Source organism: Crinia signifera, chromosome 2, assembly GCF_055691185.1.
Source record: "Crinia signifera chromosome 2, ASM5569118v1, whole genome shotgun sequence".
Classification (NCBI taxonomy): Eukaryota; Metazoa; Chordata; class Amphibia; order Anura; family Myobatrachidae; genus Crinia; species Crinia signifera.
This window is the reverse complement of record NC_139218.1, coordinates 240294773-240310160: the sequence shown is the minus strand read 5'-3', so window position 1 is coordinate 240310160 and position 15388 is coordinate 240294773. Positions and strand designations below refer to the sequence as shown.

At 39.8% G+C, this 15388-nt stretch overlaps 1 protein-coding gene across 6 annotated transcripts in view; it reads left to right on the top strand.

Annotated features, from left to right (window-relative positions):
• The window catches only part of AUTS2 (activator of transcription and developmental regulator AUTS2), a 1267464-nt gene that overhangs the window by 334173 nt on the left and 917903 nt on the right, over window positions 1-15388 (top strand). Inside the window, exon 1 of one of the 6 annotated variants that reach the window (XM_083174088.1) lies at window positions 10159-10221. The exons of the other annotated variants lie outside the window; for them this stretch is intronic. Coding sequence (XP_083030214.1) covers window positions 10174-10221 — 48 coding nt within the window. The 5' untranslated portion in view covers window positions 10159-10173. Of the gene's footprint in view, window positions 1-10158; window positions 10222-15388 lie in introns of those variants that run through there. 6 annotated transcript variants of the gene reach the window in all.

The following is a 15388-nucleotide window of genomic DNA, read 5'->3' as shown; positions in this document are numbered from 1 at the left end:
CACTGTATATCAGTTTAGTAAAGTTAAAGGAAAAGAGACACTATTAGCAAAACATCATCCTCACATAACCAATATTTTCTAGGTCACAGGTTCCCAAAGTCGGTCCACACAGTGCATGTTTTGCAGGTTTTCTTCCAGAAGTGAAATAATTAGCTCCACATGTGGATCTTTTAAATGTATCAGTCAGTAATGAATACACCTGTCAGATGACCTGGAGAACATGAACTGTGCGGGGTCCTGAGGACCGAGTTTGAGAACCACTGTTCTAGGATATACCCCAGGGGTAGCCAACTGCAGTCCTCAAAGGCTACCAACAGTTAATATGGTACTTGTTTCCTAGCACGGCCACAATCTTAAGTAATTGTGTCCCTTAATTAAGGGACACGATTACCCCGATGGACCCGATTTCTTTTGAAATCAGGTCCATTTTGCCGGCTAGGAAACAAAAATCGGGGGCATCGCGTCGGTCGGGACCATTAACATTGGTCCCGACGCGACCGACGCGATGCCCCCGATATTTGCATTGACTTCAATGTTAAAAAATTTTTTAACATTGAAATCTTGTCGGGAACGGTAAAATATCGGGGGCATCGCGTCGGTCGGGACCATTAACATTGGTCCCGACGCGATGCGACGCGATGCACCCGATTTCTACATAGGATTCAATGTTAAAAAAAAATTTAACATTGAAATGGTGTAAAAATGTAAAAAAATGTTAAATGGGTCAATATGACCCATTTCACATTATAAATCTCCCCGTCGTCGCCCCACGATAGACGGCAACCCGAAGCGTGGCGAGCGCAGCGAGCCCGCGAGGGGCGGCGGTACGCGTCCTCCGACCTTTTCATGCCATACTATCCACTAGGGCGTGGAGTGAGAATAGAATAATGTGGCGAGCGCAGCGAGCCACCGAGCCCGAAGCGTGGCGAGCGCAGCGAGCCCCGCGAGGGGACGCGGATACCTTCACAGGTAAACGCGTCCCTTCACGGGCTTCACAGGTGTCCGTGGCGACGCGGACACCTGTGAAGCCCGCGAAGGGACGCGATTACCTGTGAAGGTATCCGCGTCCCCTCGCGGGGCTCGCTGCGCTCGCCACGCTTCGGGCTCGGTGGCTCGCTGCGCTCGCCACACTATTCTATTCTCACTCCACGCCCTAGTGGATAGTAGGGCATGAAAAGGTCGGAGGACGCGTACCGCCGCCCCTCGCGGGCTCGCTGCGCTCGCCACGCTTCGGGTTGCCGTCTATCGTGGGGCGCTGTGTACGCGCTTCAATTTGGGGGGGTTTGGAATTTTTTTCATTCAATCCAATGTAAAATTGGGTCCCAGGGACACAATTTACATTGGATTTAATGAAAAAATCGGGTCAAAAATCGGTCGGTCGCGTCGATCGCATCGCATGCGACCAAATCGCATGCGAAGCGATCGACCCGATTTTTTTCAGCACGACCACCCCGATCTTAATCGGTGTGGCCGTGCTAGGAAACAAGTACCGTTAATATTTTCCAGGTCTCCACACAGAATCGCAAGTGAAGTAATGAGCTCCACCTGTGAATCATTTAAAATGTGTCAGTGAGTCATAACTGCACCTGGAAAAAGTGCACTGTTGGTAGCTCTCAAGGGTTTTCGAAGAGTTTTCTAATAACTTAAAAAATGATTTGCAGTTCTGCACAGACAATTATAATTGCTTTCCATGAAAACATGTGCACTGATATTTCACAGTATATCTGGCCAGGAAAACTTTGCTTGTTTGTTTGACATACCATAGAGGATTAAGATAAAGCAAGCATAGTCTCCCTCTCATAGTAGTCCTACAGTATATGTGCATTGTACACATACCCTCCAACATGACCCTCTCCATTAGGTACAAAATGCTGCGTTCCTGAACTTCCCTCTTACTTATACGATTGCCGTCACCTGTGTTGAACTAGTTCATTCATAAGAATGGTGTGTCAACACAAGTTACGGCAATCATATAAGAGGGAAGTCCAGGAGCAGAGCATTTTGTACCTAATGGAGAGGGTCATGTTGGAGGGTATGTTGTACACAGTCACACCAGGGGCGTAACTATTTGGAATCCCCATAGCAAAGGTTTGTAAGGGTCCCTTATTTAGCAACTGATGGTGATAAATGTATGTAAAACATATTAATTGATGGTAAAGATGGGCCCCCTTCAGCTATGGGCCCCATAGCAGCTGCACCCCTTGCACCTATGGTAGTTACGCCCTTGAGTTACACATTAGAAATATTTATGACTGGACCTTGTGCTCATTTTGATCTGTACCATAAAGTACAGCAAGGCTTATGTTTCTGTTATAGTCAGAAAATTGTCTTGTCTATGTGTAGTTAAATTACATGCACTGGTATCCAAGGGTAATATTTATTTCTGCGCTTATTGTATTACCATGGTTGAATGAGTCCCTAAGCATCTATTAAGGACAGTGCAGTTATGATGTTTTCTGCTGCAGAAGACAACTGGCAAGACTCTTTTGCATAATATTCTAAATTATTTTAAATGGTATACATATTTTTTAATGACTCTGACAACATGAAACATCTGTTTCCAGATAGCATGAAGTTATTAATTTCTCATTAGTATTATTTTTACCTATCCAGCAGGAATAACATGTAAATGCCCTCTCCAACAGATTGCTCCACAGCACACTGTAAGATATGTTTAAAAATAACATTTAAATGATCAATTTCTCCCCTACCTTATTAATCAGTTTACATTGTAAAATCCTTGTGCTGCTAATTTGTTGTCTTATGCTTTTGTCCGGTATTAGTTAACTCTATAAAAAAATGATCATAATCATACCTCCCAACATGACCCATTCCAGGAGGGACACAATGCTCTGCTCCTGGACTTCCCTCATAATTTATGATTGCCATCACCTGTCTTAAGGTGCGCATACACGTTACAATTATTGTATACAATATTGTATACAATATCGCATCTCATCGCATCTCGGTTTTGCGATGAGATGAGATGAGATCTAGTACAAAAAATATGTGCTGCACATATTTTTTGTATTAGATCTCATCTCATCGCAAAACTGAAGGTGCCCACACACGCACCGATCCCGGCGGTGCGATGCTGTACGATGGGGTGCGCGCTCCCGCGGCACCTCATCGCATAGTACAAAAAGTATGTGCTGCACATACTTTTTGTACTAGCTTTTTCTAGCATAGCATCGCATCGCATGCACATCGTATGCACAAGGCATACGATGCAATGCTATGTGTGCTAGTTAAGCCCACAACGCACGCCGGGATCGGTGCGTGTGTGGGCACCTTGAGATGTGATGAGATGCGATATTGTATACAATAATTGTAACGGGTATGGGCACCTTTAAGCAGGATAATTGATAAGAAAAGTGTTTAAGCACAGGTGATGGTAATAATAAAATAAGAGGGAAGTCCAGTCCCTCCTGGGGAGGGTCATGTTGGGAGGTTTGCATAATTCCTATCATTTCATTTTTTATTTTCTTGTGTTCAGTATTTTTGTGTTCCAGCAGTGGCAGAACTCCCAGGGAGCATTGGAAGCATTGGACTCTGAGCAACAGTTGCAAGGGCAGCACAAGGGGCTTAATATGAATTCATCTGTAACAGCTTTCTGTGCCCTGCTGATCACTGCTGACTGAAGATACACTGGGTGCCGGAGAGACGGAAGCGGGATGGCTGGAGAGAGACATTTTGGGGTTGTAGAGGGCTGGAACTGCAGAAAATGGTGAGGAAAAGGCTTCAGAGACACAAGGGGGGATAAGGGTGAAGAGAACTGGTGGAAAGTGGCTGGAGATTACCCACAACTGGCAGGATTACTGGGACATTACTTCCTTATTTGCCTTATTGGCTGTGCTGCTGTGCATGGCTCAGAGGTATTACCCCCAGCTATTTTGCCTCTGGTACATGTTATTTGTGTGTGCATATTTGTAATAATAAGTGATACATAAGATATACTTAACCAATTAAACTAAGTTAGCTTTTACCATGTATAGGCCCTCTACTTTATTATGCACAATTACCACCAGGGCTGCTGAGACTGATTCTAAAGAAAGAGGGAGGGGGGGGGGGGGTATCAAGCATGGGCATAGAAACAACACTGAATTTGTAATTGTGCTTGGCTGGCAGTTCATATTGAGAATGTAACATGGCCTACATGGCTAGTTTAGACCACTCCTGGGTTCCCCTGACAAGTTTGAGCCATGGTAATAAGTACCTACCCTACCCCCTGCACTGTGCCCAGTTTGCTACCAGAGGAAAACCGGTAAATGCTATAAAATCCAGGAAAGAGGTTCATTTATGCAAAATGGATCTTATGCCCTCAGAGTCTAAATGTTAGCTTGAATGGAAAGTATAAGCCACCATCACCTTTCACAAATAAAGTTCCCAGACAGTAGTTAGAAGTGGATTGCATATTGATTAAAGAAAATCCTAAAGGTCTTAGGGTCCCTATAATACATAGATGGAGCAGGAACTCAAAGCTGAGAAAATGCCATGATAGCTGCAGGTACTAGTGCCCAAATTACTGGAAGAGCCTGACTGTCCAAGGTCTGTCTGTCTGACTGACTCAAATAGTACGGAGCATAAGCCAGCGATTCCGTAATCTCCCGCCATCTTCCCACAAAGCCAGAACAGCTCTCTGCAATTTCATGGTCACCACCGAGCATTAACATAAGGGTTCTGCAGCCTAACACAAACACAGTAACCTTGCCTCTCAAAGTAAGGCAGAGGATCAATTATTTAATTATGACTGTCTTTTTCCTCATCATTTTTTAAATTCAATTCATCACCATGTATTTATTTTTTTATTGTTATGACAAGAGCATGAACAACATATTAACCAAGTGCAACAGAACAGCTACAAATGGAGCCAGGCTCTAGTATTTAAGTGACATGCCTCAGTGCTTCTCTAATTGGTGTAAAAGCCCTGTCCAGGCCTGTAATCTTCTGTTTGAGTGACATACTGCAAGATCTAGAGCGAGGTTCTTTATAGACCAAACAAACTGTCTATCTGTACATGAAAAGCCATCTTAGATTCTACTTTATCTCACAACCAACCATACATGTGTTCTTCAAATACCAGCTCTCATCAAAGAAGATCATAGCCTTCAACAATGCCAAACGTTTCATATTCTCATTCTTCTGCCAGCTCTGTGAATAGTAATGCCAATGACAACACATCCAAAGTGTCCAAATTAACTACTTCAAAATTTGCATGGAATTACTGGTGATGCTGATTTTTTTTATTTTAATAGTCAGCTCAAAGGGCCACCCATGTAATGAAACAGCCCCTGAACAGTCTCTGTGCAGTGTGCGAAAATGCACAGTGGTGGAAATGGGAAATTTATAGGATGTGTATGATGAAGTTTAGCTGTGTCTGTAATGTAAGGGTAAGAGCATGTATCATCACTATGATAGGTTCAACAGTTGAAAACAAAACACACACACACACACACACACACACATATATATATATATATATATATATAAAAGCACTTACCCCCTCTTACAGGAAAGGATTGGAACCAGCACACGGATATGAAGTGAAAGAAAAAACGTGGTTTATTGTACAAGCATTATTGCACAACAGACAGCTGTTCACCTGACAGCCGTTTCAACTGCATGGCAGCAGTTTTCATCAGATGAAAACTGCTGCCATGCAGTTGAAACGGCTGTCAGGTGAACAGCTGTCTGTTGTGCAACAATGCTTGTACAATAAACCACGTTTTTTCTTTCACTTCATATCCGTGTGCTGGTTCCAATCCTTTCCTGTAAGAGGGGGTAAGTGCTTTCATGTTTCTCATATGTACCTGGCACCGGACTATTAACAATTACCTGCATTGAGTGCCATCCTGTGACACATCATTCTATATATATATATATATATATATATATATATCCAATTGCATAGGTGCGGCACTCCAACTGTGTGCAGGTAGAAAAAGGGGTGCCCGCCGTGGTACACCTGTCTCTCACAACAGGTGCGTATTTGCAGAGACTTGGAGAAGGGCGGCACTCACGGATCAGAAAATAAACAGTCAGCAGACCAGGGTATTCCCAACGTTTCAAACCTCTGTGGGTTTTTTATCAAGGTGCATTGAACCCACAGAGGTTTGAAACGTTGGGAATACCCTGGTCTGCTGACTGTTTATTTTCTGATCCGTGAGTGCCGCCCTTCTCCAAGTCTCTCTCTCTCTCTCTCTCTCTCTCTCTCTCTCTCTCTCTCTCTCTCTCTCTCTCTCTCTCTCTCTCTCTATATATATATATATATATATATATATATATATATATATATATGTAGATTCCACGATACCCAGCCGGGTATTTTGCTTGGAATAAGAGGAGCCACTCATCGGACTTTAATTTAAATATATATATATATATGGAAAACACAAGGTATGGTTTAGGTATTGTGCTCATCCAATAACGAGCCGCACAACTCCAGAATGTCTCTCCTGTTAGTGAGAGACAAAAAGTAGGTACAAAAAGAGGGGTTGTCTGGAACAGTACCACCTAGTACATATATATAATAAGCATGCTATCACAATCATATATTCTCTGAAGCGGGATTCTGATGTTCAACAATGAAACGTAGACTTCATTCAAGATGTAATTTCTTTATTAAAAAATTCCAAAGCATTTCCTCAACACGACTTCATCAAGGGCAATACTAAAAGTGGTACAGAAAGAAAAAGTGGACAAACCATAAATAATCCACACAAAATATTTTTATATAAAGTATATGTGTGAAAAAATAAAATACATACCCATATGTGAGGTATATAGCATAGAAGGTATTTCTTATCAAAAATGTTTTATTAAAATCTTAAAATATACATATATACACAAAATAAAAATATGTTAAACATTTCATAATAGTTTTCTTAAAAAAATTTCAGAAGAAGGAATAATCATCAGGAGAAAGTAGGCAGGCAAACAAAAGGAAAAAAAGGATGGAGAAAATTTTGAAATGTCATTATAAGAGAGTATAAATATACCTACCGATAAACGGTAGAGGGAGCAAATTCCCTGAGATAAATCAATGTTCTTTTAAAATAAATCCTGAAAATGAAAATGTATTCATATAAACCCAATGTGTACACATAGGGGTTGTGGACCCTTATGAGTGAGAATATCACCTGTTGGTTGGGTTTGCGACTGTTGGGCTGTTGAACAGTCAGAATTTTGGCATCGGCATAGTGACCACTGGGATCTCGATTGGCAACGAGTCATCCGGCACCTGGAAAGCAGATGAGATTATCTAGACTGTGGGTGAAAAATTGCTTGACCATATAGCTATGGAAAAAAAAAATCCATAAAAAAATTGCATTTTGCTTATTTTATTGCTTCAATGACCTTAATTTTCCATGGCATGTTAAAAACATATAGTAAATTTAGTAGTAGTGTAGAAATGTAGAAATTGGATTTACTTCATGATAAAAGATTTCAAAAGGCAGTTCTTCATTACTTAGCACTTACTGTATTTGTTATTCTTTACTTAATACACCAGGAAACTAAAACTTTGCAACACAGTAACAAGTGTCTGTAGTGATGTGCAGGCAGAGTAAGCAGAGGAGGCATAGCCTCACGTCTCATACTCCTCCTGTACACTTCAGATTTTTTACTATAAAAATGATTAGAATACAAAGTAGATATTTACAACTTATAAATATTATCTTTGTGATATTAAAATCTTCTTTATATTATTCTTATTATAGTTAAAACTCACCACCAATTCATATATGTGTTTAAATCTGACTCTGATACTATCCAGTGCCTCCCCAGCCAGTAACCTCACAGCACATCTCTGTAATGATTACCAAACCTCCCGCCTTTTAAAAGATGTTCAGCGGGGCTCCTGTCCATCCCAAACCTAGTTGACAGGGGGTGTGGCTTTGTGAGGATGATGCTTTCGAAAGCAATGCCTTCTGCTTCTGGGGTAATATACTAAGATGGGAATAAGACTTCACGGGGCAGATGTATTAAGCCTTAACAAGAGATAAATGCAAGAGTGACAAGGGGCCTTATTTTGGTTCATTCTTTCTGACAAAATCCTTCTTAGATGGACAAAACCATGTGCACTGCAGGGGGGGCAGATGTAACATGTGCAGAGAGAATTAGATTTGGGTGAGTAATTTTGTTTCTGTGCAGGGAAAATACTGACTGCTTTATTTTTACACTGCAATATAAATCTCACTTTGAAGTAAAACCCCACCCAAATCTAATTCTCTCTGCACAAGTAACACCTGCCCCACCTGCAGTGCACATGGTTTTGCCCATCTAAGAAGGATTTTGTCAGAAAGAATGAACCAAAATAAGGCCCAAGGAGAGATAAATGTCCAGCCAATCACATCCTAACTGTAATGTTACAGGCTGTGTTTGAAAAAAGTCAGTAAGGAGGTGATTGGCTGGATGTTTAATCTCTCCTTATCATCCTTGCATTTATCTCTTGTTAAGGCTTAATAAATCTGCCCCCACATGTGATGTTGCTATGAACAACCAATCAGAATCTACTTCTAATTTATTTAGCACCCTCTAGAAGACAGTAGACAGGATCTGATTGGTTGCCCATAGCAACATCACATGTGAAGTCATATTCACATCTTAGTAAATTTCCCCCTCTGTGAGAAGACACTATGAGCATGTGCAAAGCGTCTGTTTACCGCTGCTCTGCTAACAGTTGGGAGCTATGGAATAGCATATTTTCTGTGAGTCTACAAAAAGGTAATACCATGTAGTTGACACAATACTGTACATATTTGAAGTCTTTAGATGCACAATCTTCAACATTCACATTCAGACAGGAGACAATCATACCTTTGACAGTGTTAAGGTGCATATTATATACAGTGCAATTTTGGCTATGGACGATATTGGCTATACTAGAAAAAGCTCAATAAGTAAACAAACAGACAACCAGGAAATGCCAGAGGAATGGCTCTGATGATGTATATTGGTTTCGCAGGCTTTTATCGGTCATTAAAGTACACACGTACCGATATGCAGTAGATTTTACACTTTTTAGAAAAACTTGGGCTGCCTGCACAGTCTATATTCTCTCGCAATACCAACATTGTGGTGGAGCGATGCAATATGTACTGTACTATGCTTTCGAGGACTATGAACTATGTATAATGTAGTCCATATTGGTAGTTCATATTGCACTAAGGCACTTATTCTGGTTCACTCGCAAAGGCAAATTCCTTCTCAAATGGACAAAACTATGTGCACTGCAGGGGGGAGGGGGGGCAGATGTAAGTGTTGCAGTGAGAATTAGATTTGGGTGAGATATTTGGTTTCAGTGCAGGGAAATACTGGCTGCTTTATTTATACACTGCAATATAGATCTCACTTTGAAGTAAAACCCCACCCAAACCTAATTCTCTCTGCACATGTTGCATCTGCCCCACCTGCAATGCACCTGGTTTTATCCATTTGAGAAGGAATTTGCCTTTGCGAGTGAATCAGAATAAGGGCCCCATAATTTGCAGTATCAACATTTTAATTATCTATCTGTTTATCTATCTACAAAAAAGAAGTATGTTTCAATATGTAAAATACAGATGATAGGAAAAAGTATTTGAGAATGAATGTTATATTGGGCAGTACAGTATTGGTTTTGCAGGTGTTTTGGTTTTTGTGACATGTGCCCCCTTATTGCTTGCAGGTGGAAGGAGGGCAGAGAACACAGTACACCACTTTTAAGGCTTAGAAGAGTTAATCTTTTCACGCTGAGATCCCTGACTGGGCAGCATGTTGTCAAAATAATGTTTAGCCAGGTGTTAATCTGTGTCTAGAGGGAAGTGCGGGAATTCATTATTCATCTAACTGGAGGGAGGTCGTTCTCATGGGATGCTGCCAGGTCTGAAGCCAGCCTCCTCCTGGCTTACTGACATGTGCCATTTGTGATGAACGCAGCTGAAGTCCATTTGAGGAATTCTCTTGTCAGACAGCCAAGCTGACAGGGAGACACAGCGCAGAGCATTCACAGAGCACTCTGGATGCAGAGAGCTAGATCACAGCAGGGCTTAGTGGGCAGCTAGGAGGAATCTGAAGGCTTTGTCTCTTCTAGTGTGTAACTGTTTCACCAAAAGGGATAGAACCCATTTGCAAGCATTAACCATTTGGTTGGATTCCTACACTCGGCTAACTTTCAAGAAGTGTTAGGAGACAATGATCAAGTCCAGCTGGTTTTATGTCAAGTTCAAGTATGCAGAGAAGGTAAGGCATAATCTCCTGACAGCTTACAGTGTTCCTGGCATGGTGCCTTGTGTTTTGGTTTATTTTTCAGTGGGCACCAGGTACCTTAATTGGGTCAATATTAATTGCTAGCTTTCATTGGGTGTAAGATAATAACTTATACTATGTCTCTGATTTACTGCAGTAACAACTCATAAAAATAAGTAATTACAAATGCAATTTAAACAATCCAAATAGAATTTACATATATACGATATGACACTAAAGTACCTATATTTAGACATTATTTATTCTAGGTTAATAATTTTAGTTTCGGTGTTCAGTAATATGTTTGGTAGCAGATGTCATATCTTGGTGTGTTGGTACTGACACATATCCCCACTCCCCAGATGTGCTGCCCAACATGGCAAATTGCTTTGCCAAGCATCGTAGTACACTTAGCTACATCTGTAAGTAAGCTGGAAATGTCAGTGGTTTCTCTAGGCAATGCCTGTGAGCATTATTTGGCAAAGTACTATAGAGTAATCTGCACATCATTAAGGAACTTATTATACTAGCCTTTATATTTTTAATAATACAAATGTAAACATACTGTAATTATTTTTTTTTTATAGAGGACACATTTAAATCTTTGAAATCATTTACAGCCTTTGATGTTTTGTAATGTGTAATTATTATTAGTTTCAAACTATCAAGATATAACATTTTAATTCAAACCAGTACATGTGAATATTAGAAGTAAATGTTACATTTTTGCTGTGAAGATGTACCAACATATAGAAAATAGCCCAAAAGAATGTACCATATTTTTCATTATATTGAATATACAGATATGTAAAGTGTCCAAGATGATTAAACAGACACCCGTCAATGTAATAACAGGATCATTGCTTACATTTACTATACTAACTTTGACACATTAAAGACAATATTTAATACATATTGCAAATAGCACGGAGCTACTTCAAGCTACAGATCCAATTGGAACTTTTACCAACATGATTTACAGCAGTATGATTAAGGCCAATATCTCATATATCACAATATCTCAAATAATGTATATGTTACATTATTTGTTTTACTAAGGTAATTAGTATTTTATCAAGAATTAAAATTGAGAGATATAATATACCAGCCAACCAGCTTCTGTGTTACAATTTACAGGGAATTTGAAAAATGTGAACTGATTGGTTGGTATTTATCTCTCTCAATTTGATCTCTGTGCAGGTTTTGATAAATAGCCCCCTAAGGATGTTGTTAGCTTAGATCCTAAAATGATTAGAAATATCCCAATGTGATTGATAAACTACTCAAACTATACTTTCAAATTTAGGGACACGATTGCGATGGCATGGTTGTTTTGCTTCTGTCGAGGACCCACTAAAAGATATAAGGGTCTGAAACACAGAAGTTAAGGAGTACCAGGATAAGGAACACACCTTACATGTATCAGTACTCATCCCCCAAGTTACAAGTGGTTCAATATCACCTAAAATCACTTCTCCCACCACTTTGCTCTTGTGACATATTATGAACTGTAACCAGTATTAATCTGTGACACAAGCGTGTGTGTGCTTCCAGGTTGCATATACCCATCAGTTTATTTTTCTTGAATCATTTTTCAAAGAAATAGGTTGTAAAACATTGAAATAAATAATACAAAAAATGTATGAATCAATATAAATTGCATAGCTGCTGATAAATCTGGTTTAGGAATATATTTCTGTTTCAAGTCCAGTGAAGCTTGTCAAGCGTTGACCAGATTGACCGAGCAACCTGATTACATTGTAATCTCATTCCAAGTCTTTTTCTCACTTCTGATTACAATGCAGCATCTGGATATTAATATATAAAAGCTGCATGTTGTGTGCGAGAAGCTTAAGGAAAATGGCTTTCTATGCTGACTACACTGAAACGTTTCTGCCAAAGCTTGAATGAAGCCTTGTGTTTACTACACGGAAATAAACGAGAACAATAATCCTATTTCCCACCATAAAATGGAATTGTGCATATGCAAGCATATTTTACAACATTCTTTAAATCAGGTTAGAACAATTTATAGATGCTAATAGGAAAAAATTATATAGTAAAATATGGCAAAAATATGTGTATCATCTAATGCACCATGCCTCCCCTATGGCATATAAGTTGATAAAAAAAAAAAAGATTTAGTTAAGTAGGCACAATACTTAAGTAATTAAAGTTATGGTAACATAATTTATTCCTAGTTATATCGTGTGCAGCTTTACAATGAATATTTTAGCCAATATCTCTAATCCATACCCAATGCCATATCCAAGGGGGCAATAGGCAAAGTGACTTTTGCCCCAGCTAAAACTAAGACATCTATGATTGTACAAGAAACCCAAGTTTTATTGGCTGTGCATTTCACTGGGGGCCACAGAGTTGGACAGATGGTGATGTTGGGGCACAATACCAAAACAGGAAATGGGGAGGGGTGAACAATACAAGCCATACATGTGAGGAGACGTTATACAGGGCATAAACAATTTTTGGGGCGAGTGGGTAAACACTAACATAATACATATAACACTGATTGAGGGTGAGGCAATGCAGAAACCAAGGAGGCACAATATTGGACAGGGGGGGGGGGGGGGATGGCACATATCAAAAGGCCATACAGATGGGTGGGTTTATGTGTTTGCTTCTGATGGCATCATAAGGAGCATATGTGAAACATCTGAGCATGGGGTACTTATTTGTGTATGTTCACTCAGCCTAATGTAAAATTTTGAGTATGCCACTGTCCCCGTCCCAGTGGAGCTTATAATCTATATTCCCTACCACATGTGTATACACTTACACATCATTTTTTTCAGATGCCAAATACCTTTCCAACATGTTTTAAATAGTGTGAAGAAACTCACACACTTGGTGGGAACATGCAGACTCTACACACTTAGACCCCTGATTGGATTCAAACCCATGCCTCCTGTTCTATGATACACCAAAACCTTTTATCGTGCCACCATACTGCAGAATTGATTTATTTCCTGGCAATTAAAACTGTGTTGAATATATTGTGCTATTCAATGGATTGTTTGTGTTTATACATGTGTCTATTTATTTGTATGAGATCAGTGTTTAGATAAGCCTGTTGACCATGTTTCACCTTGCAGAAGAGAAAATTTGGCCTGTATGGTTTAAACCTGGCCACACACATGATAACTTCAGCCTGCATATATCAAAGTAATAGTGTCAATGTAATAGCCATACTGTGCATTATACACTTTACACTATATTGTAGTGTGTATGGGCATTCCAAAACCAAAATATTGGTATGTATTTGATGTACTGTATTATTGTCTCAATTTTTTTTTTAAATATTTACCAAATTATGTGCAAAACAATATCAATGTGAATCAATCCTTCTGACCTCTTATCAAACTATTATTTACCTCACGATAATCCAGTTTATCAACTTTAGTAAGGTTAGTAAGGTTACTTTAGTAAGTGACCTATAATCACTGTTGAGGTTCAGTGAGCAAAGTTAATTAGTGCAGCCAATTAAATATTTGTTATCTTATAATTGGTATATATGAACAGCAGCAGACAGGAAGAATTTAAAAAACAATGAAGGGGTGAGTCTTAGAAACATTGTGCATTGCTGTGTTTTCTGAAAATAAAAGTGCATTATATTTCTAATTGCTATGTGCTTTAAGCATATTTGATTCCATTTCATTACAGCTTTTCTTATTTAATACATAGACCAAACTTGCTAAAGCAGCAATCCCACATACTGTAAATTGTTTTATTTCCTTTAAATAGCAAGTTAATTACCTTGTAAAGCCTACAATACATATATATATATAATTTTTGTTAGCTGTTTATCTACATGTAATTATCTCCTTTTTAATATCTCCTCTTCAGCAAACATTCATTGTTTGTAGACACAGAAATACATATTACACACTAAGAGTGTTATTGTACCCGAGTCACAACTGTCGGTCCGTCCCGACAGCCGTGACCCTGGCCCATTTTAATTTTGATCAACAGCAAATTGGCAAGCAGGATTCAATGTCCCATCTGCAATTGGCGAAAAGGATGCGTGGCCACGTAAATGGACGTGGATTGTCGAGATCAGGGCCGTTCTCTGCAAAACAGGCCCGACAGCTTTTAAAGTTGGGCCCCTTCTGTCGATCTGCCTCTTCAATGCTGTCAGGCAAGACATCATTGAATAGGCATCCACCGCTATTTCCCCCATCGGAAAAAGCGGTGGGGATTGAATAGCCCCCCCAAGGGGGCTAATTAATCAGGGATTCCGACTGTTGGAATGTCCCGACAGTCGGAATCCTGGGTCATTTTTGTCCTACCTGACAGCAAGAATTCAATGTTCCAAGTGTCGGAAAGTCAGTGGATCGGCAAAAACGGCCGCAGATTGTTGAAAAGCATTGTGAATTCGACAATCTGCAGCTGTTTCAGCAAAAACAGATCCAACTTTAAAAAAAGTCAGATCTGACACCCTTCAATGCTGTTGTTAATGGAAGCACTGAACAGGTGAGTGACGATATTCACACAGATTGAATACTCCCCTAAGCGATAATTTTTCTAAAGCTTCTAAAAATGAAAAGAGGTGATGTTGTCCAGGGGCAAACGCAGGATTTGCGGAAGGGGGTTTCCACTGTGCACTTCTGAAAAGGGGCCGTGACCGTGGCAAATGGAGACATGGCTTTTCGGCAAGCCTCAACCTCGCCCCTTTTTGCAGACACTTTGGGGGCATACCCAGTGCTCTGTGTGCTGCGGGCATGCCCCTGTCCTTCTGTCTTGCTGTGAGTAGATGCTGTGCGCATGTACACAGCAACTATTCACTGCTGCGGTTGGGATAGCGTGACAAAAAGAAGATAGCATGATAAAAAGCCTTTTTATCAAGGTGCTAAAATGAGAAATCATTTTAGCACCTTGATAAAAAGGCTTAAGGGCCTTGAAACTTCGGTCTCCACACCGATTGTTGTCTTGCTTGTTTTTTCTGATTGCTGCCGTCATCCGACTTGTTGTTATACCAAGTGGTCAGCATCGACCGTCTCCTAGGAAGGCATAAGAGCTAGTCATTGCTGCTATTCGCTATCCAGGAGTGTCACCCTATGCTACACTATATATATATATATATATATATATATATATATATATATATATATATATATATATATATATATAATATATATATATA